Source organism: Rhinatrema bivittatum, chromosome 1 (genome assembly GCF_901001135.1).
Source record: "Rhinatrema bivittatum chromosome 1, aRhiBiv1.1, whole genome shotgun sequence".
NCBI classification, from domain to species: Eukaryota; Metazoa; Chordata; class Amphibia; order Gymnophiona; family Rhinatrematidae; genus Rhinatrema; species Rhinatrema bivittatum.
This window is the reverse complement of record NC_042615.1, coordinates 517,499,925-517,522,261: the sequence shown is the minus strand read 5'-3', so window position 1 is coordinate 517,522,261 and position 22,337 is coordinate 517,499,925. Positions and strand designations below refer to the sequence as shown.

Genomic DNA, 22,337 nt, shown 5'->3' with positions numbered 1-22,337 from the left:
ATGTGCAACACTATATACTGCATAAATAGTGAGGATTTTCAAAGCTAACAATTCAGGTTTGATCCAGCTGCAACTCAAAATGGAATTTGAGCTGTTTTACTTAAAAAAAAAAAATAAAAAATACTTAGCAACATGAGTCACCCATATAGTTACCTAATTTAATCTCTTAAGTATTTACTAATTGTGTAGTTTGTTACAAAGGTGTCCTACCAAGTCATCACATATCCATGTCAATTTGCACACTTACACTACAGAAGAGCAAGTTTGTGCTGAACACATTCCCAGCTAAAAATAAGTCTGAGACTACAGTATGATCACAAGTATAAATATTACCTCTGTACATAATTTTTATTATTTACATAATACAATATAGCATAAATGCTAAATAGCATGATAATGTGCAATACATAAATATGAACTATCTGTACACAATCTGCATATCTATGAAGTCAAAATTGAAGTACATAAGTAAAGCAAGAGGCTGATGCTTTGGGGTGGGGAAGAAGAAAGAAAACAGGGACAGAACACAGAGTGAAGTCTTAACATGAAGCCTTGTGTACATATCTAAATATTTACAGAAGAGAACAGGCATCACCACACCACTACTCTAATCAGTACTTGTTTATATATATCTGTGTATATATATATAAAAAAAAAGAAACACAAGTTCCATATATCACAAGAAAACCTTCCATTATAACACAGAAGTGATTACCAGACAAGCATCAGTGAAGTATACTGCCTTTTCTAAAATTGTTTTTGTACAAATGTTGACAATGCAGCCCATGCAATACACCCAAGAGCACTAGTCCTACACCCAAGTACAATTAAATGCGATTAATCAGCCCGCCAAGAGTAGTTCCTGGTACCACTTCAGAAAGTTAGCAGCCAGGTTAGATATGGATTCACATGCAAACCTAGGTTAGACTTTTTAAAACTTCCAAAATTTAAAGTATATGCTGAAAATTTTTTAATAAATCATCCATCATGAACTTTAAGAAAACAAAACCATGCAAAATACTTTGATCCAGATGCACGTTGAGAGTGGCTGTGGCAAGTCTGTCAAAGTATTTGCAACTTCCTTTTGTAAAGCAAAAAAAATTAAATTTGCAGAATTTTTAGCTATGCAAAGTCCGAGACAAGCCCCCTTGGCAAGAACAAACCTGAATTTTGAAATAAAAAAACCAAAAACAGACATGCCTCAAAAGATGTCACTGAATTCCTAACTTTGCCCTTTTCAAATGCAGTCAAACCAATAGTGCATCTTGGCTGCATTTGGCACAAACAAAAAACAAGCATGTCTTCAATATGGCACCAATGCATATCTTAAAGCCAGTGGGGATTGCCTGCATAATTCATTCTGCTTTTGATGACTCATTCTTGGAAACTGGACAGGAGAAAGTGCAACTATAGTGAGACTGCCATTCTTCTGCTGTATCATTTTGTACAGGCACACAGCACAAGCCAAACACACCGCTCACATTCCCAATGCACATGCAGACTATGCATTTTTTGGCACATATGAACCACTAAATATTTTCACCAATCTATACACTCTTGTCTATGCTTAAGGTCATTGCTATCCAATTGTTAATCTTGGGGGGTGGGGGGGCAGGAGGCAAACATTTGAAAATGGCTGTATCTATCCAATTCTGCCTGTAACACTCAAACATCCTAAAAATGTCAAAACAGAAGACAGACAACACTAAAAATTAAAACCTGGAGAACATCAAAGGAAAAATGGTCATGCATCCGCTCTTTAATGTTTCCTAAGATATTAAAATAAAAACCAAAAAAAAAATCAGTCTCTTTGCAAACAGAATTGTTATTTGTTTATATTCTCTGGATTTTTTCAGCCACCACAACTGGGTTCTCTTTCCTGATTTTTGCTGCAGCTTCTGCTTTGTAATCATATGGGCAGTTGTGCTTGTCAGAGTAACGGTGAAGTCCACAAAATAAATTTCCACATCGGCAGTCAAATCCTTGAAAGAAAAAGAAATACATTTTCAAGTATCTATTCTGGAAAGCTGCAATTTCAGTCAGTATTACTCATTTAAAATAAGCAATTATAGCAAGACCCAACTGGATTTTTCAAATCTAGCATTTACCACCTGTTGACTAACCTTGCTCTTTTGGACATATTCCTAGGTCACAAATGTTTCTCTTTTCTAGAGAAACCTGCATTATAAAAAAATGCCTACTTGTCCATTTCTCTATTTTATATTACTTGCAGTGTGACTACATGACCTGATAATCCACAGAAGCATCCCAATTTACAATTCACAAAAGGTGGGAGAAGCAAGGAAGGAGAATTGTTAAATACTTTTATCTCCCTCCATGAAATAAGAGGAAAGAGGGGGTCTTAATGATCCATTTAACTGCAACTGGAATCTTCAATAGAAAGAGCAGCAGTATTGATATTTAAAACCCATTTTATAAGCAGACTAAAGAAGAGCACCATATCTTGCCCCTACCTGTAAGGCCTATCTTCTTCCTGCACATGAAACATCTGTTCTTCTTTGGTTTGGGCAATTCTGTAGCTTTTTCATCATGCTGAGCAGGGATAGGTTGGGAAACTGATGGGGCTGGCTGAGTAACAACTAGTAAAAAGATAAGTCACAGTATAAAAAGTTTGCAGCTATCTGAAAGATAACAGAATATGGAGACTGGCATCTTACATAAAAAGCATATAACACTATACACATGCTTTAGCTTAATTTCATTATACACTTCATATACTGATTCAGTTTCACAATATACTGCATGAGTAGGGGTAGCTTAATAATTAGAGCAGCAGGCTAAGAATCGGGAAGGCAAGGTTTAAATCCCACCAAAACACTTTGGACCTTGGGTAAATCACTCCATTGCCTTAGGTATAAAAGTTTGGATTGTAAACCCTTCTGGGACAAGGAAACATGCATAGTAACTGAACAAAATTCACCTTATCTAAATCAAAATTAAGTATCCTCACCTTAACTCCCTTCACTCCATATGCCTTTACATAAACATTGCAATATTTTATGTTTAGTGTTGTAGGCTGTGTGTATATTTTATATACACAGTACATTCAGAAAGTATTCAAACATCTTTCCTCACACATTTTGTGTTACAACCTTATTCTAAAGTGATGCATTTTCCCCTCAGTCTACACACAATACCCCATAAGTGGCTATGAGCTTCAGTTCCCTTCCCCTCACAAAGCTTCAAGAGATTCTTTGCTACTAGTGGAATCAGAGGATGTGTACAGAAGACCCTCACCCCAATGTCAGTTGAGGGCATCAGAGGTTGGTTTGCCACTTTCTTGTAAAGGGAGCAGAACTGAGAACCTTCTTGTTCCAAGATGCTAAGATGAGATCCATGTCTGGGCTTCCCTCGAGGCAAAAGATCTGATCCGCAACCCCTTAGTCCAAAAATCATGTATCTGGAGACACGACTCAAGTCTGTGCGCAAATGCCATCCCATGAGACAAGGCCCATGACCACATCTAAACCACTCCCTGACAGAGAAGGCACAATCCTGTACCTGCCTGACGACATACCACATTGCTACTTGGTTGTTTGAATCAGACAACTTTGCTGGACAGCAATCTCTGAAAGCCCATACCTGATTGCCTGAAGCTCCAGGAAATTGATTTGGCAACAATGCCCCTGGGCAGACCAGATACCAGAGTGCTGAGCCCATCTACACAAGCTCCCCAACCCAGGGTGGATCTATTCGTAGTTAGGACAATTTGGATAGGGGGACTTTGAAAAGAGATCCCTCGTTCCAGATTTGAAATTACTTGCCACCAGGACAAGTCCCGGAAGGGCAAGGTGAGTGTTGCAGAACTGGAAGCTCTGCATGGCCTGATGCCACTACAACCTCATGATCCATTAGGCCTTTCGCATGTACAAATGTGCTAAGGGAGTAATGTGAACTGTTGCGGCCATGTGGTCTAACATCTACATGTGCCAGCTTTGAATCTGTCATGAAGGTCATCAGGTTGATGGCCCTTTGAGGCAGAAAGGCCTTGGCCTGAGCTGTGTCTAGAAGGGCTCCTACAGAGCACAAATTGAGGTGACTGGCTGAGATGGGACTTTGGGTACTTGATAACGAACCCTAGTGACTCCAATACCTGGGTGGTCGAGTGCATGAACCTGACAGCCCCCTCCCAAGAGGTGCTCTTGACTAGCCAATCATCGAAAGGGAAAATATGTACTCCCAGGCTCTGAAGATGTGTTGCCACCATGGCCAGGCAATTTTTAGAGATACACAGGGCTGTTGCAAGCCCAAACAGCAACACTCGATACTGGAAGTGCATTTGCCCATCATGAATTGGAGATATTCCTGGTGACTGGGGAATCTCTCAATGTGAGTGTATGTCCTTCAGATTAAAGGGAGAATAACCAGCCCAATCTTCAGAAAGAATCTAGGTGGCTCTGGGAAATCTTGAACTTTTGATGATTCTCTCAAGGCCAGGACAGAGTCCTCCTTTATTCTTTGGAATCAGAAGTACGTGGTATAAAATCTACACCCTTTGTGCCCTGGAGGAACAAGTTCGACAGCTCTGGTTGTTAAGAGGAGAGCTCTATTAGCAGTATCCCCTGGTGCTCTATAGGACTCCAAATCTGGTTTGGAGGACAGTTTGGCGAGGCATCCAATAAGTTCAATCGGTACTTGTGATGGATGATGGAAAGAACCCACTGGTCCGAGGTTACACTAGTCCACTCACTTGCAAAGTACTGCCATCTTCCCCCGACTGGCAGATCCATTGCCCTGGGTATAGGTAAATGGGCTATGCTGCAGTCAAAATACCATCCCTAGAATTGACTGAGGCACCAAATGGGGCTTTGGAGCTCTTTGCTGCCTGGGATAGCTGTGAAAACTGATGTTGAAAATGGAAGCAAGAAGGCAGAGGAAAATACTTCCTTTGGCAAAAGACTTCTGCTCTGATCTCGCAAACCTCCTAGATGAGGACGGTGGGTCAGGAGTGCTAGCGGAGAGTTGCTAAAGTGCCTCATGTTGGACCCGAAGCTGCACCACCACATCCTTTTGTTCATCTCAGAAAAGATTCTCTCCAGTGCACGGAACATCAGCAAGTCTTTCCTGTATCTCTGGTCAGAGATCAGAGGCCTGCAGCCATGCCATTCAGTGGGCATCGATTCCTGCTGCAGAGAACCTCTATGCTATTTCAAACACATCGTAGGTTACGCAGACCTTGTACTTTCCCACACTCCAGGCCCTTATGCACCAGCAAGAGGAATGTGCTGCCTGCTGCTGTGGCAACTGCTCGGCCATCTCCCATCAGTATTGGCTCATGTAAAACCGGTAGGGGGCTCTATGTGGGCAGTGAGTATAGCCCTTTGGAAAACCTTCCTCACAAGACATCTATCACTGTGATCCTTCACCAGGGGCGCTGAAGAATGGGTCCTGAAACACTTGGCTCTGATAGTGGACCAGCTGATGCTTGTTGAACCCAGGAGCCTTCTGGACAAGATAGACTGCATTCACCTTGTTCATGGGATGCATGGAGGGGATGTTCCCACATCAACAGCAGCTCTAAGGATCGCATGCACTGGGATTGCCACAAACTGGAGGAAATCTAGCACATTTTGTAATAACTGAAAGGGGATGGCCTCAGCCATCAACCTAAAAGCCTGCGAAGGCAGGGACTTCCTTTGCTTCTCTGGAGAAGAATCTGAGGGGAGACCAGAGACATCATGCGATATCACTATTGAGTCATACCCCAGGGGTCATAGGTACTCTCATCCCCACTGTCAGACTGGTGATGAGGCCCTGGGTGCTCAGCCTTTGCCCAGTGATACAAGCACCAGCAGAACTGGATGGGGAGGATCACAGGCCTCTCAGCTGGCTTGGGTGGAGCTTCCTCTGAAGAACTGTCCAAGACCACCAGATCAGTAGGGGGGAGTTGGCGGTGCCTTAGACATCAATGCCATCCCAGGAAGAGACAGTGGGTAGGTCTGTAACCTCAATTAGCACAAGCAGTGATTCCAGCTGTGGCTCCAAGAGTGACTACACCATCTGTGCTGAAGCACCAATGCTCTGCATTGCCCTCTCGAGTGCCAGCAGCACATGCCTCTCAAGCTCCTCAAACATTGTTGATGCCAGAACTGACTGGGATGGAGGTATAATCAGTTTCTCTTTGGAAACTAGAGGAGGATCAATGGCTAGTATTGGGACCAATGAAGTCTGTTGCACACCCCTGGCATCGCTGGAGGGTTGGCTCTTCTTGGGGCATCACCATGTGAGCTAGCTCGTCTCAGTGCCCAGCCCTGTGTATCAATGTGATCGATGTCTATGCTTTTTCGGCTTCCCTCTATGCTTGTTATGGGTCTTTCCCTGGTGATGAGGCTGAAGACTAGGAACCAGATGTCCTTGGCCTGGAGGAGCTTGATGATGGCCGGTCTCCAGCAACCCTATCAGCTGACAGCATCAACAGAAGAGCCCCGATGTCCATCGGTTTGGCTCCATGACTCTGGCTCAGTCTTCTGACCTGAAGAGCCATCTTATTCACTTGTATCTTGCATCCCCCTTAAGGGTCATCTGGGCACACTTGCTGCAACCCTGGATATCATGCAATGTCCCCAAGCAGAGGATACATCTATCATGGGTGATACAGTCCTTATGCAGACACCACTTAAAACTGGAGGCGGAAATGACAGGACAAAAAGAGGGATATGTTGAAATCTATGACCAGTGGGCACAGACTGCACTGGTGCCCCAGGGGTATCTAGATTAACAGGAACTTACCAAAAACCATATCTAGGGAGCTAGAAGGGGACCCAGCTTCAATTGCAGGAGGCAGAGAAGAAAAACAGTGAAGAAAACTGTGTGAAATGTTTCCAGCAGATCAAGTAGGTCCAAAAAGAGCAAGGCTCACTTGATTGTGAGGCAGCTGCTCTGCAGAAGAGGAGACTGAAGGGAACCTAGTGAGGATGCATAGTATAATGCATGCTCAGTATGTTCAGAGAGACTGTCAAAGTTTCTAGAACTTTGACATGTTTTCCATGCCGGGCTCCATCCAATTTTACTCATATGTGACTACCACCATCCTGCTTGCCCCCTGAGGGGGAAAAAAAATCCAAAGATTTGAAAATGCCAATCAGCACTGTTCAAACTGAACAAGTGGAAAGTTATAGGTTCTGTTAATACCAAGCCACAGTCAGCTAGACCAAGAAAGACTTCAGACAACTGCCAAGAAAATTTTTGTCAGAACGAAAAGAAAGCCCACAAGCAACTTCTACTGAAATACAGACTTCTGATACAAAGTGGTCTGGGCTGTCAGCATGCAAAATAAAGATACTTGGCATGGAGGTGAATCTCTGCTTTTTTTTTTTTTGGGGGGGGGGGGGGGGGGGAAGAGGAGGAGGAAGTGTGAGCAATAGAAGCACAGAATTTAGTCAAAATTGATGACAGGATGAATGCATCTTAGGAAGTATTGGAAGAGAATGCATTCAGTCAGGAAGCTGAGAACAGCCACTCCTGCTTAGACTACTACAAACTGCGAACCATCTCTCCCCTGTATAGTCCATTCAAATATCTAAAGATAAGCCATACAGTTGAAATCACTGACTATATATAATCCCCCCCGCCTTCTCAAGTCACTATATTTGCTAGTAATCTTCCAATTCACTTTTTATTTGCACTTAACATAAGAACTGCCATAATTAAGCCCAGCATACTGTTTCCAACAGTGGCCAATCCAGGTTGCAAGTACCTGGCAAGTAGCCAAACAGTAATAAATCTCGTGCTACTGTTAGCAATAGCAATATTCCATTAATCTAATAGCAATTTATGGACTTCTCCTCCAGGAATGTAGCCAAGTCTTTAAACCCAGTTACACTAACTACCCTAACCACATCCTCTAGCAACAGATTCCAGAGCATAGTTGTGCACAGAGTGAAAATTCAGGTTTTAGATGTGCTACCTTCATAGAATGCACAATAGTTCTTCCAGTATCTGAAAGAGTAAACAACATTCACATTTAAATAGCTCTAGTCCTCATGATTTTATAGACCTCCAGCATACCCGCCCTCAGCTGTCTTAAAAAAAAAAAAGCCATAACCACTTTAACCTTTCCTCATAGGGGAGCTGTTCCACATCCTTTATCATTTTGGTCACCCTTTTGTACTTTCTCCAGGGCAACTATATCTTTTTTGAAACATCGCAACCAGAATTGCACAATGCAGTCTCACCATGGAGAGATACAAAGTCAGTATGACATTCTGTGTTTTATTCACCATTCCCTTCCTAATATTGTTTGCAGTTTTGACCATTGCAGCACACTGAGCAGCAATTTCAAAGTATTATCCACTATGACACCTGATCTTTTTCCTGGATGGTAAAACCTAAATGTGGAACCCAACACTGAAACTACAGCATGGGTTATTTTTCCCTATATGCATCACCTTGCACTTGACCACATTAAACTTCATATGCCATTTGGATGCTCATTCTTTCCAGTCTCACAAGGTCCTCCTGCAATTAAATTTATTCACTTATATACAGACATTCGTGTTGACTTCATATCTGTTTACAAGGCAACAGAATACTATAAGCAAAATCCATTGGAAAATACAATTTACAATTCAAAAAAATGACTAAAAAATGTCAAACTTTAGATTAAATTCTTAATATCAGTTACTCTAATAACAAAAGGAAACAATTCTAAAAACTGCCTTTAAAATTAGAATATATCACAACCCAAGGACCATTTAGTCTGTTTCCTGTCTTTTAACCAGTTTGCAATCCATGAAAGATCACCTCCTATCCCATACTCATGAGGGAGTTTGTCAAATGCCTTCTGAAAATCCAAACACACTATAGGGACTGGTTCCCTTTAGTTTAAAATCCCCTTCAAAAAAACAGATTTGTGAGGCAAGACTTCCCCTTGGGTAAATCTGTACTGGTTATTTATTTATTTATTTTTTATTAGTGATAGGATGCAAAGTTTTTACTGTTAAATCTGAAGTTTCCTTCGAGTTCTTTCAGAACCCTGGGGTGTATACCATCCAATCCATGTGATTTACTCTTCTTTAGTTTGTCAATCTGGCTTACTACATCTTCCAGGTTTACTGTGATTTGGTTCAGTTCATCCAAATCTCCATCCTTGCCTCCAGAACCAGTATCTTCAACATCCTCACTGGTAAACATGGAAGCAAATTAATTTAGTCTGTGATGGCTTTATCTTCCCTAAGAGCCCTTTAACCCCTCAATCATCTAACAGTCTGAGCCCTTGCAGGTTTCCTGCATTAAAACCTTTTTTTAAATATATTATGAGTTTTTGCCTCTATGGCCAACTTCATTTCAAATTCTCTTGGCCTGTCTTAATGTTTCTTGACACATGACTTGTACTTATGTACAAGTGTCTTCACTATATAGCTCCTGATTACCTCACATTTTCTGAATTCTGTTCCTTAGGCAAGTTGCTATTATCTGTGCTCTGTTTTCAATTCCTAGCCTGCCTCTCCCCAATCATTTCCTTGTTTAACTAACTCCTTAGTTTGGACACAGTTTGTGTGTTCTGGCCAGCGTGGACTCTGCAGACAGGGAGTATCTCCTGTGTATGTCTATGCTGTGATGGAGACAAAGTTCCTGGATGTAATAAATGACTGCTTTATGGAGCAATTGGCTCATGAACCAATGAGAGGGGGAGCTATTTTAGATTTAATTCTTAGTGGAACACAGGATTTGGGGAGAGAACTGTGGTGGGGCCACTTTGCAATAGGGATCATAACGATCAAATTTAACACAACTGGAAGGGGGGACAATAAGTAAATCTAAAGCTCTTAACACTAAATTTTCAAAAGATAATTTGATAAAATGAGGAAAGTAGTTAGAAAAAACCCTGAAAGGTTAAGTATTCAACAGGCATGGACATTGTATTTTTAAACAATCCTAGATGCACAGTAGAGGACCGAAGGCTCATCTGCATACTGCTCCCAGCATCCCCCGGGAGAGGAGTCCAGAGGTCACCGCAAGCGATCCAGGGATTGACTTCCACAGCCCAGCTTCCAGAGGCCCCGCACGGTCTGCAGTAGAGGGGGACCGGAAGCACGCGCCTAACGGCGTGCGATTCTCAAATCCTTCCATTAACTGAGTGAAGATTAATTTAACCGTGGTTTAAGAGGATTGGTAAGTATAGTTTTCAGAAATTTTTGGGCTTATAAAAACGTTTGGTGAAAGGTGAAATTAAGGAATATATTCTTTAAAGTTTGTGTGTGTCTGAGGTAAAAAGCAAGCCAGAGATAGTTAATTCTAGTGTGTCTTTCCCACCCACTCAATCCTTGATTTTTAGGCACAAGACACTCATTAAAAATCTCAGGGTCTTATCTAAAACATAAGATTGTACCAGCCCTTATTGAAAGTTTAATCATCCCCTTGTAGGACACTAGCTGATTAATTAAATTTACAGGTGAATTTAGTAAAGTACTCATTCCAACTCCCTTAGTATCCTAAACTTAACTAGGAACTCAATAAAACTAAGATGAAGGCAGCAGTCCAGCAGCAAGAGGGGGACTTTCCAGTCTTTTGCATTGAGTGTCACATGTATGATTTTTTACCCGGTGAAAGATTGTATGTGTGTACTTGGTGCAAAGAGCTCCTGGCTCTCAGGGAAGGCTGAGAGCCCGATCTCTGGAGGCTAGAGTAGCAAACTTGGAGGAGCTGAGGGAGACTGAAAGGTACATAGACGAGACCTTCAGGGACATAGTAGCCAAGTCCCAAATCCATTCTGGCAGCCCCAGTGCTGCCTTTGATCAGAAAGGTCTCCCAATAGGAGAACATCACCCTGGTGTAGCAGGAAGTGATCCAGTAGCAAGGACCTGCTCTCCAGGTGATGTATTGTCCTCTCGCTCTGAGGAAATCTCCCAGGGCTACTGCCCAGGAGGGAAGGGTTAAGCCGGCCATCATAGTTGGTGATTCGATTATTAGAAGTCTAGATAGCAGGGTGGCTGGTGGACGTGAAGACCACCTGGTAACTTGCCTGCCTGGTGCAAAGGTGGCAGACCTCACGCGTCACCTAGATAGGATTATAGACAGTGCTGGGAGGAGCCGGTTGTCGTGGTACATGTGGGCACCAATGACATAGGAAAATGTGGGAGAGAGGTTCTGGAAGCCAAATTTAGGATTTTAGGTAGGAAGCTGAAATCCAGAACCTCCAGGGTGGCATTCTCTGAAATGCTTCCTGTTCCACATGCAGGTCCCCAGAGGCAGAGAGCGCTCCAGAGTTTCAATGCGTGGATGAGACGATGGTGCAGGGGAGAGGGATTCAGCTTTGTAAGGAACTGGGGAAACTTTTGGGGAAAGGGGAGACTTTTCCAAAAGGATGGGCTCCACCTTAACCAGAGGTGAACCAAGCTGGCGGCACTAACTTTCAAAAAGGAGAAAGAGCAGCTTTTAAACTAGAAAAAGGGGGAAGCCGACAGTCACTCAGCAGTGCATGGTTCGGAGAAATGTATCCCTGAAGGATACTAATGAAACAGGAGAGTTAGGGCATCCCAACAGAGAGGTTCCATTAAATGCAAACAGGCATATGAACTATATGCAAAAAAATCACCGAAGCTAATGATTTCTGAATTATCCCAAACTACTGAAAAGCAGGTTGTTAAAACAAGCAAAAACCACACTTTGAAATGTCTGTATGCCAATGCCAGAAGTCTAAGTAGTAAGGTGGGAGAGTTAAAGTGTATAGCAGCAAATGATGAGATTGACATTAATTGGCATCATAGAGACTTGTGGAAGGAGGATAACCAATGGGACAGTGCTATATCAGGATACAAATTATATTGCAATGATAGGGAGGATCAACTTGGTGGGGGTGTGGCACTTTATGTCCAGGAGGGTATAGAGTCCAACAGGATAAAGATCATACAAGAGATTAAATGCTCAGTAGAATCTATATGGGTAGAAATCCCATGTGTGTTGGGTAAGAATATAGTGATAGGAGTATACTACCGTCCACCTGGACAAAATGGTCAGACAGATGATGAAATGCGAAGAGAAATCAGGGAAGCAAATGCAGTGCAATAATGGGAGATTTCATTTACCCCAATACTGACTGGGTAAATGTAACATCAGGACTTGCTAGAGACAAAGTTCCTGGATGTAATAAATGTTTGCTTCATGGAGCAACTGGTTCAGGAACCAACAAGAGAGGGAGCTATTTTAGATTTAATTCTTAGTGGAACGCAAGATTTGGTGAGAGAACTGTGGTAGGGCCACTTGGCAACAGTGATCATAACATGATCAAATTTAAACTAATAACTGGAAGGGGGACAATAAGTAAATCTGCAGCTCTAACTAAATTTTAAAAAGGGAAACTTTGATAAAATGAGGAAAATAGTTAGAAAAAAAACTGAAAGGTGCAGCTGCAAAGGTTAAGTGTTCAATAGGCATGGACATTGTTTAAAAATAATCCTAGAGGCGCAGTCCATATGTATTCCGCACATTAAGGTGGAAGGCAGGCAAAACGATTAGAGTCATGGTTAAAAGGTGAGGTGAAAGAGGCTATTTTAGCCAAAAAACATCCTTCAAAAATTGGAAGAAGGATCCATCTGAAGAAAATAGCTTGACAATGCTTATGTTTTATCCCAAGTGTAAAACATTGATAAGACAGGCGAAGAGAGAATTTGAAATGAAATTGGCCATAGAGGCAAAAACTCGTAATAAAAACTTTAAATATATCCAAAGCAAGAAACCTGTGAGGGAGTCGGTTGGACCATTAGATGACAGAGGGGTTAAACGGGCTCTTAGGGAAGATAAGGCCATTGCAGAAAGACTAAATGAATTCTTTGCCTCCATGTTTACTAATGAGGATGTTGGGGAGATACCAGTTCCGGAGATGGTTTTCAGGGGTGATGACTCAGACGAACTGAACGAAATCACTGTGAACCTGGAAGATGTAGTAGGCCAGATTGACAAACTAAAGAGTAGCAAATCACCTGGACCGGATGGTATGCATCCTAGGGTTCTGAAGGAACTCAAAAATGAAATTTCTGATCTATTAGTTAAAATTTGTAACCTATCATTAAAATCATCCATTGTAGGAGATCGAGAGGGAACGATTGCCTGCTTTGCATTTCCTGAATTACCCGGGGTGAGCTGCTTCTTGCCCAGACGGTGACTTCACTACGTTCCTCGACATGGAGGGCGGGACCCAGGAAGTGGCCTAATAAAATCAGGTCCCTTGCGGCGCGCAGCCGACACAGCACGCGCCCAAGGGGGGCGCGCCTCATTTGGCTTTGCCTGGCAGACAAACTTGGACAGATATTCTAGAAACGTAAATCAATTACCTCTCCTTCTCCAAGGGGAATCAAGAGAAAGTTGATCAGCCTAGCCAAGATAAGTACTGTTTGTTTTCTTTATTTTCCTAAAAAAGATAATGCCTCACTCGGCCCGGAAAAGAAGGGCAAGGGAGCGGCTTGTGGATGATAACTTGGCTAGTCCGGTATTGGGCCCAATGGACGCCCATATCAGAAAGGTATCCCTTCATCCGGGTGATGATTCACTTGAAATTTTGCAGGAAGGCACAGCAAAATTTCGTGAAATTGAGACTTCTTTCTCCCCGGAAGTTAGGATCCCCCGGTGAATCCTGCGAACGCAAGAACAGACCTGAATATGGACAACCCACAGCCTATAGAAGTGGGCGAGTTGGGGGAATGGTCCGGGGTTAACTTCAGAGTCACTGGCAGGACAAACTAGTTTTTCTAGTACACCAGAGGGGAAATCAACTGAGATTTCTGTGTCTCTTCAGGAGCAGAACTTTAAAAGAGGAAAAATCGAAACAATATCTATAGAAAGGCCTCAAATTATCTCTTTAGAAACTCTGGGAAACCTTGGTAATAGTAAACAAGAATGTTACACAATTGAACCCAATTATGAGTAATATGGAGGAAATGGATATTAAAATCAATAAGATAATGGATGATGGAAAAAGATCAGGTTATAGAAAAAAATACTGGTGAACTAAAGAAACTAAAACATCTAAATGAGTTAATGATAAAGGAAAATCAATATCTTACTAGAAAAATAGAGGGGTTGGAAAATCAACAAAGGAACAAAAACTTAAGATTGGTGAATTTCCCAAAAATCCCACACCTCTCTGCTAGAGAGCTTTGGAATAAATATGCTATGGAAGTATTAAAAATTCCCCAGCAAACCTTACCCCCACTAACTCAAATTTACTATATTCCTCAATGGAAAAATTTAAGTGAAAATGATAAAGGGTCATCACCATCAATCCCATTAAATGTTACTGATATTGGAATCAACAAATCTAGAGTTAATACAATGTGCTACTTTGGTAATTTCTTTTGAATACTGACAAGGAGTGGGTTCAGAAACTTTCAGGAATATTGGAGAAGTTTTATCAATTATCTGTTAGAATGTATCCGGATGTAACTAAAGAAACCCAAAAAAGGCGGAAAGAATTTCTTAGTTTAAGAGCTGAAGTGTTAAAATTGGGAGCTTCATATAAATTGAAGTTTTTCCTTGTAAATGTTGCATAGAATGCCAAAAGGTTAAATTTTGTTTCTATCAACCCTCACAGTTGAAGAAAATCTTGCTAGATAAACAAAAAGATCATTCCCTGAATAGTACAGATAAAATACCTCAGTGATAAACTATTGTTTAATAGGAAACCTTGTCATGATTGTCTGGTATTTCCTTGTTTTAGTTGTGAAATAAGAATATGCCTTGGCAAAATTTCTTTACTCTTCTTTCCCCATTATAGAGGACTTAGTATAGAGGTGTAAAAATAGACACACTTAGACTGATTGTAAATGTTTCAATATTTGAATAGTATAATTGTCTAATGTTTCCACCCAAATTTCTGAATCAAGTTCTATGCTTGTATATCTTAAAAATTGATAAAGAATTAAAAAAAATCATCCATTGTACCTGAAGACTGGCCAATGTAACCAATACTTAAAAAAAGGCTCCAGGGGCGATCCGGTAACTATAGACCAGTGAGCCTGACTTCAGTGCCGGGAAAAATAGTGGAAACTTCTCAAGATCAAAATCATAGAGCATATAGAAAGACATGATTTAATGGAACATAGTCAACATGGATTTACCCAAGGGAAGTCTTGCCTAATATCTGCGGCATTTTTTTTTAAGGGGTTAATAAACATGTGGATAAAGGTGAACTAGTAAATATAGTGTATTTGGATTTTCAGAAGGCATTTGACGAAGTCCCTCATGAGAGGCTTCTATGAAAACTAAAAAGTCATGGGAAAAGGGTAAACAGTGGAGTGCCTCAGGGATATATAAAGATCTGGAAAGGAATACAACGAGTGAGGTTATCAAATTTGTGGATGATACAAAATTATTCAGAGATTGGGCATCCAATGGCAGATGAAATTTAATGTGGACAAGTGCAAGGTGTTGCATATAGGGAAAAATATGCCATTGCTGTAGTTACACAATGTTTGGTTCCATATTAGGAGCTAGCACCCAGGAAAAAGATCTGGGCATCATAGTGCATAGTACTTTGAAATAGTCGGCTCAGTGTGCTGCAGCAGTCAAAAAAGCAAATAGAATGTTAGGAATTAAGAAGGGAATCTTAGTAGAATGGAAAATGTCATAATGCCTCTATATCGCTCTATGGTGAGACCACACCTTGAATACTGTGTACAATTCTGGTCACCGCATCTCAAAAAAGATAGTTGTGATGGAGAAGGTACAAAGAAGGGCAACCAAAATGATATAGGGGATGGAACAGCTTCCCTATGAGGAAAGGCTGAAGAGGTTAGGGCTGTTCAGCTTGGAGAAGAGACAGCTGAGGGGGGATATGATAGAGGTCTAAGATCATGAGAGGTCTTGAACGAGTAGATGCGACTCAGTTATTTTCACTTTCGAATAATCGAAGGACTAGGGTGCATTCCATGAAGTTAGCAAGTAGCACATTTAAGACTAATCTGAGAAAATCTTTCACTCGACGCACAATAAAGCTCTGGAATTTGTTGCCAGAAGATGTGGTTAGTGCAGTTAGTGTAGCTGGGTTCAAGAAAGGTTTGGATAAGTTGTTGGAGGAGAAGTCCATTAATGGCTATTAATCAATTTTACTTAGGGAATAGCCACTGCTATTAATTGCATCAGTAGCATGGGATTGTCTTAGTGTTTGGGTAATTGCCAGGTTCTTATGGCCTGGTTTTGGCCTCTGTTGGAAACAGGATGCTGGGCTTGATGGACCCTTGGTCTGACCCAGCATGGCAATTTCTTATGTTCAGTCCAGATGTATTCCATGCATTACAAAAGGTGGAAGGCAGGCAAAACAATTGCTGGCATGGTTAAAAGGTGAGGAGAGAGAGGCTATTTTAGCCAAAAAACATCCTTCAAAAATTGGAAGGATCCATCTGAAGAAAATAACTTTACCATGCTTTTGCTTTTTCCTAAGTGTAAAATATTGATAAGAAAGGTGGAGAGAATTTGAAATGAAGTTGGCCATAGAGGTAAAAACTCAAAATATAAAAAAAAAAAAAAAACACAAAACTTTAGAATATATCCCAAGTAAGAAACTTGTAAGAGTCACTTGGACAGTTAGATGACCGAGGGGTTAAAGGGGCTCTTAGGGAAGATAAGGAATACATTTTACCTGCTAATTTTCATTCCTGTAGTACCACGGATCAGTCCAGACCAGACCTGGGCAAGGGGCGGCCCGCGGGCTGAATCCGGCCCGCCCACTGCTGAGAGCAGACGGGGAATGAGGCACTGCTGCCTTCCCTTGCAGAGGGAAGGCAGCAGTTCATTCTCCGCTCCCTCGCTCCCCGATTGGCCGGCCAATCGGGGAGCGAGGGAGCGGAGAATGAACTGGTTTTTTGTTTTGTTTTTTTTTACAGCATCTGGGGGGGGGGGGGGGGGGGGGGGGGGGGGGGGGGGGGGAGGAGGGAGTGACTCGAGTGAAGGCACGCTGTCCGATTGGCCGGTGCTGGGCAAGCCTTGCCCAGCACCGGCCAATCGGACAGCGTGCCTTCGCTCGAGTTTCTTTCCTACATGTGTCACGGAGTTTTTTGCCGGTCCGCGGCGCGCGCTCCTGGTCTCTCCCGCTGCCTTTGCCGCTGGGCTGTCAGCACGTTCAAGCCCAGTGGAAATGGCAGCGGTGTTGGAAGAAGCTATGGCACCCGCGGCTGGCCTTTTTCTTCTTCCCACGCCTGCCCCCCCCCCCTTCCCGTGACCCGAAACAGGAAGTGATACACGGAGCGGTGCGCGGGAAGGAGAAAGAGCCGTGCCGCGTCGGCTGCAGCATCGGCCCCCGAGCAATTGAACCAGCCGGCAATCGAGAAAGGAGTCAGCAGCATGAGCCCCCGCAGGCCAAGAAAGAAGAATCCCTTCGGCCGCGGGAGGCTCATGCTGCTGACTCTTCTCGATTGCCGGCTGGTTCAATTGCTCGGGGGCCGATGCTGCAGCCGACGCGGCACGGCTCTTTCTCCTTCCTGCGCACCGCTCCGTGTATCACTTCCTGTTTCGGGTCACGGGAAGGGGGGGGGCAGGCGCGGGAAGAAGAAAAAGTCCAGCCGCGGGTGCCATAGCTTCTTCCAACACCGCTGCCGTTCCCACTGGGCTTTAACGTGCTGACAGCCCAGCGGCAACGGCAGCGGGAGAGACCGGGAGCGCGCGCCCTGGACCGGCAAAAAACTCCGTGACATATGTAGGGGGAAGAGGAAGTGAGTAAGAGAGTGAGAAGCAGCCAGCCAGCCTGTGTGTGATTGAGTGGTCAGAGAGCTGATGTGTGTGTGTATGTGAGAGACAATGAAAGTGATTGCTCAGGGAGGTGACTGATGTGTGTGTGAGAGAAAAAGCATGGAAGTGAGAAGTCTTGATATGTGGGAAAGCATGAGCATAAGAAGCCTGGAGTTGTGGGAGTGAGAAACCTGGGTGAGTGTGCATGCATGAGAGAGAGACTGCTTGGTAAGGTGACTGGTTGTGTGAGAGAAAAAGACTGGTGTGTGTGAATGTGAGAGAATGTGATTCAGGGAATGAGAAGCCTGTGCACGTGGAGAGTGAGCATGGAAATGAGAGAGACTGGTGTGTGTGTAACAGAGAAAGTGATTATGGGAATGAGAAGCCTGTGCATGTGAAGAGAGTGAGAAACCTGGGTGTGTGTGAGACACAGCATGGGAGGGAGAAGCCTGTATATCTGAAAGAGAACATGGGAGTGAGAGACTGGTGTGTGTGTGTGTGTGAGAGAGAAAGAAAGTGATTTTGGGAATGAGAAGCCTGTGCATGTGGAGAGAACAAGCATGGGAGTGAGAGACTGGTGAGTGAGTGTGTGTGTGTGAGAGAGAGACAGAGAAAGTGATTATGAGAGTGAGAAGACCATATATGCAAGTAGAACACGGGAGTGGGAAGCCTGTGTGTGTGTATGGCATGAGAGAAACTGTTCAGGAAGGTGACTGGTGTGTGTGTGCCAAAGACTGTTTGGGAGATGATTGGTGTGTGAGAGACAGAAACTGGTCATGGGGGCATGACTGGTATGGTGTGTGTGAGAGAGACTTGGGCACTAAGGAAGAGGACCATAAGTATAGAGCTTAGCTTCTACTGCTGCTTCTGGTGTGTGCCACGGCCTGCAGGGAAGGGGAGTAGGAGAGCTGCTGGAGGGGGTAAGTAAAGGTGGCTTTAAGTTTATTTTTCTTGACTGCCATTTTAATTGTGTGATGTCTGCTTTTTTGAAATATTTTATTGGTGTTTGGAGAATGTTTAATAGTTTTTATGAGTTTTTAATTGTTGGATGTTATTCTGTTCATAGCTGTTTAGAAACATTTATTCTGCTTATTAGTATAGTTTTACAATTATTTCTGTTTGGGGATCTATAGCTGCTTGTTAGTTCTGTTTTCCTAATAAGAGGTGTATTGGTGTTTAGGGTCTGATGTAATATTTGTAGTGTTGCCTTTTCATAGATAGGGTTGCTCCTGTTTGAGTGTATTCCATAATACAGGTGTAACTGTGTGTGGATTAGTTTATGTGCATTACTACAGATTCTGGGAGTATGTTAGGTCGGTTCTGTGTCTGTTACAGAGATGAGATATTTTGCTAGCATGTACGCGTTTGTATCGGTCTTATTTGTTGTGTTTTCTCAGAGGACATACATTGGTGGTAAACTGCTGTCTTTTCATAAGTAGGGCTATTGAGAACTGAGTTAATTATATTAGTCCGGCCCTCTAAAACCATCCCAATTTCTCATGCGGCCCCATGGGAAAATTAATTGCCCACCTCTGGTCCAGACAGTGGGTTATGTCCCCAGTCCAGCAGATGGAGTCAGAACAAACTTCAGAAGGCGGTCCCTTATACACCAGTGCACCCTCTGGAAAAACCTCAGTATATAGAGCATATCCAAGCATGAACACAAAATAGATCTGGATGGATCAAGGAAAGGAAACTACCCAACCAACATGGTAGACAGGAATGCAACCAGTTGTATAAATTGGTAAGGAAACTTGCAAAACCAACTGATTCCAGTCTGACCGACTTGGAAAGAACAGAGCAGTAAGTGAAGAACATTAAAGCAGGGATAGCCAACCCCCCATCCTCCAAAACCTTAGGGAGGGTGTCTGGACTGATCCGTGGTACTACAGAACGAAAATTAGCAGGTAAGGAATAATTTTCTTTTCCCTGTACGTACCCGGATCAGTCCAGACAGTGGGATGTACCAAAGCGATGTTAGGTTCCATATTAGGAGCTACCACCCAGGAAAGAGATCTAGACAGTGGATAATACTTTGAAATAGTCGGCTCAGTGTGCTGCAGCAGTCAAAAAAAGCAAACAATGTTAGGAATTAGGAAAGGAATGGTCAAAATGGAAAATGTCATAATGCCTCTATCCCTCCATGGTGAAACTGCACCTTGAATATTGTGTACAATTCTGGTCGCTGCATCTCAAAAAAGATAGTTGCGAAGGAGAAGGTACAGAGAAGGGCAACCAAAAGGGGGGGGATGGAACAGCTCCCCTATGAGGAAAGGCTAAAGAGTTTAGGGCTGTTCAGCTTTGAGAAGATACAGCTGAGGGGGATATAATAAGTCTTTAAAATCATGCAACGTCTTGAACGAGTAGATGTGAATCTTATTTACATTTTTGGATAATAGAAGGACTAGGGGCACTCTATGAAGTTAGCAAGTAGCACATTTAAGACTAATCATAGAAAAATCGTTTTCACTCACACAATTAAGCTCTGGAATTTGTTGCCAGGGGATGTGGTTAGTGCAATTAGTGTAGCTGTGTTTAAAAAGGTTTGGATAAGTTCTTGGAGGAGAAGTCCATTAACTGCTATTAATCAAGTTGACTTAGGGAATAGCCACTGCTATTAATTGCATCAGTAGCATGGGATAGACCGTGTTTGGATACTTGCCAAGTTCTTGTGGCCTGGTTTGGCCCCTGTTGGAACAGCATGCTGGGCTTGATGGACCCTTGGTCTGAATCAGCATGGCAATTTATGTTCTTATCTGCAGTAATGCCAATAGTCCTTGCCTACCCTAACCACAGTTTCGCTCCAATACTCTTGCTAATAAAAACCTCCCGTTACTATAGGGCTTCCCAAGCATCTTGATTAAATCACATACAGGAGCCATATTTGCATGCAACTTTAAGCAAATGGTGCATGACCTAACTGGACCTGCACCCATACTGACTTCTTTAAATAGCAGAGTCTTGATCTAAAGTTGCTTTGTCCAAAAAAGGTTTTGTCAAGGAGAGTAAGCGTCACAAAGCAAAATAATCTCTGCTATACCACACTGCTCTATACACCTTCTGGCACTACACAATTGTTTAGTAATAGCAGTGTATAAGCTGTCAGTCTCAATCATAGAAGATTCCAAATAAAGATGTTTTATATACCTCACCTATCTTTGCTGGAAATTTATGTATTCATACCAGTCCAATACTCAAGCGTATTTTGGGCTTTTATGCCAGGTTGAGGCTACACTTTCTAAAATGCTTATAAGCCCATGTGCAACAATGGGAGAATCTTAATTCTGTACCTCCCTTATTAGGTTTAATATACGAAGTTCAAAGTCAAGTCTTCTAATCACTTGTTTACCCTCTCTGGACGAAAAAGGTATGTTCTCAAACATGACCTGGTGAGCCCACAGCCAGTTCGGTTTTCAGGATATCCATGATGAATATGCATGAAATCTGTATGTTAGGTCAATATACATAAGTGTTTGGGGTGTTGTACTTAGGACGATGCCCATTTTACAGCTATGGGAAAGCCTGCTTAATCTCAAATGAACTCAATGTCAGGTCTTAGAAAACAGTTAAAGGGGCAAGTCAGATAGGAAGCTAAAAATTCAGCATCTGCTAGTCCTGGATATCCTGAAAATCCAACAGGCTGTGGAATCAATAGGACAGGTTTAGAAACCACGGGTTTAGAGTGAAAGTGTCTTAAATCACAGTAGGCTATGGCTAGCCTACTGTGATTTAAGCAGGAAAGAATGACTACATAAGCCATCTGAGCAGAAATTAAAGTAAAAAATGTTTTGAGCAGTGAACTGACCACATTTGATAAGCCTGCACCTACATCTTGTGAAGACATTAAGACACAAAGATGAATTCACCTATTTGGGTGAAAAAAAAAAAGTACAACTGGGAGGATTTCTGCAGCTTTACAAAAAGTAGAACCCCTACATGATATGGCAGTTAAAATTGTTGAAGAACCTAGTAATCAGAAGTTGGCACCACACAATAGGGCTCTTTATTGCATGAGCACAAAAACTACAAGTTTACAAAACCCAATAGTAGAAAATGTTTTATACAAGAAAAGGACGGACAACATCCATTGTAGGGGCAAAAAAAAAAGTTTACACCTGCTAAATTTGTCACTAAGATTTGAGGCCATATAAGACTAAGCATTAACCTTTACCAGTCTCAGTCTACCTCCAAATAAATATCTTTAAATTGTACCAGTGCTCAGTTGTCTAAAACAGCATTTAAAAAAATTCCCCCATCCCCCCTTATCTAGATGGCCTTTAGCACCTTAACTTCCCATTTAAGGGCATGACAATTTAGACTATTCTTGCCTTACTTGCATGTGTCAGTCAGATTTAATTCAGGAACATGGATTAATTCTGTAGTACTCACCCAAGGAAGGTGGTCTTCAATTAACCTATTCAATTATTATATATGTACATAATGTAAAGCTATTTCATTCTATTGGGGCTTCAGGATTATTGAAGCAGTGGAATTTTAGCAGACATGCTAGGTCAGATCAGGGTTCATTGAGCCCATATTCTGTCAACAGTGGAGAGTCTGGGTAACATACCTAGCAGATTCCCAAAAAATATATCTTGTTACTCTTAGGAGGTAGCAATGGCTCTCTCTAATCTACCTGGCTATTAGATGTTATGGCC

At 42.4% G+C, this 22,337-nt stretch overlaps 1 protein-coding gene across 5 annotated transcripts in view; it reads right to left on the bottom strand.

The window, feature by feature from the left end:
* Positions 1–314: 314 nt before the first annotated feature.
* Positions 315–22,337, bottom strand: part of ZFAND5 (zinc finger AN1-type containing 5) — a 32,228-nt gene continuing 10,205 nt past the window's right edge. For all 5 annotated transcript variants that reach the window (XM_029612417.1, XM_029612404.1, XM_029612396.1 and 2 more), the window contains exons 5-6: positions 2,475–2,600; positions 315–1,982 (exon numbers count right to left, since the gene is read on the bottom strand). In XM_029612417.1, the coding sequence (XP_029468277.1) occupies positions 1,834–1,982; positions 2,475–2,600 (275 nt within the window). In that variant the 3' untranslated portion in view covers positions 315–1,833. The remainder of the gene's footprint in view (positions 1,983–2,474; positions 2,601–22,337) is intronic.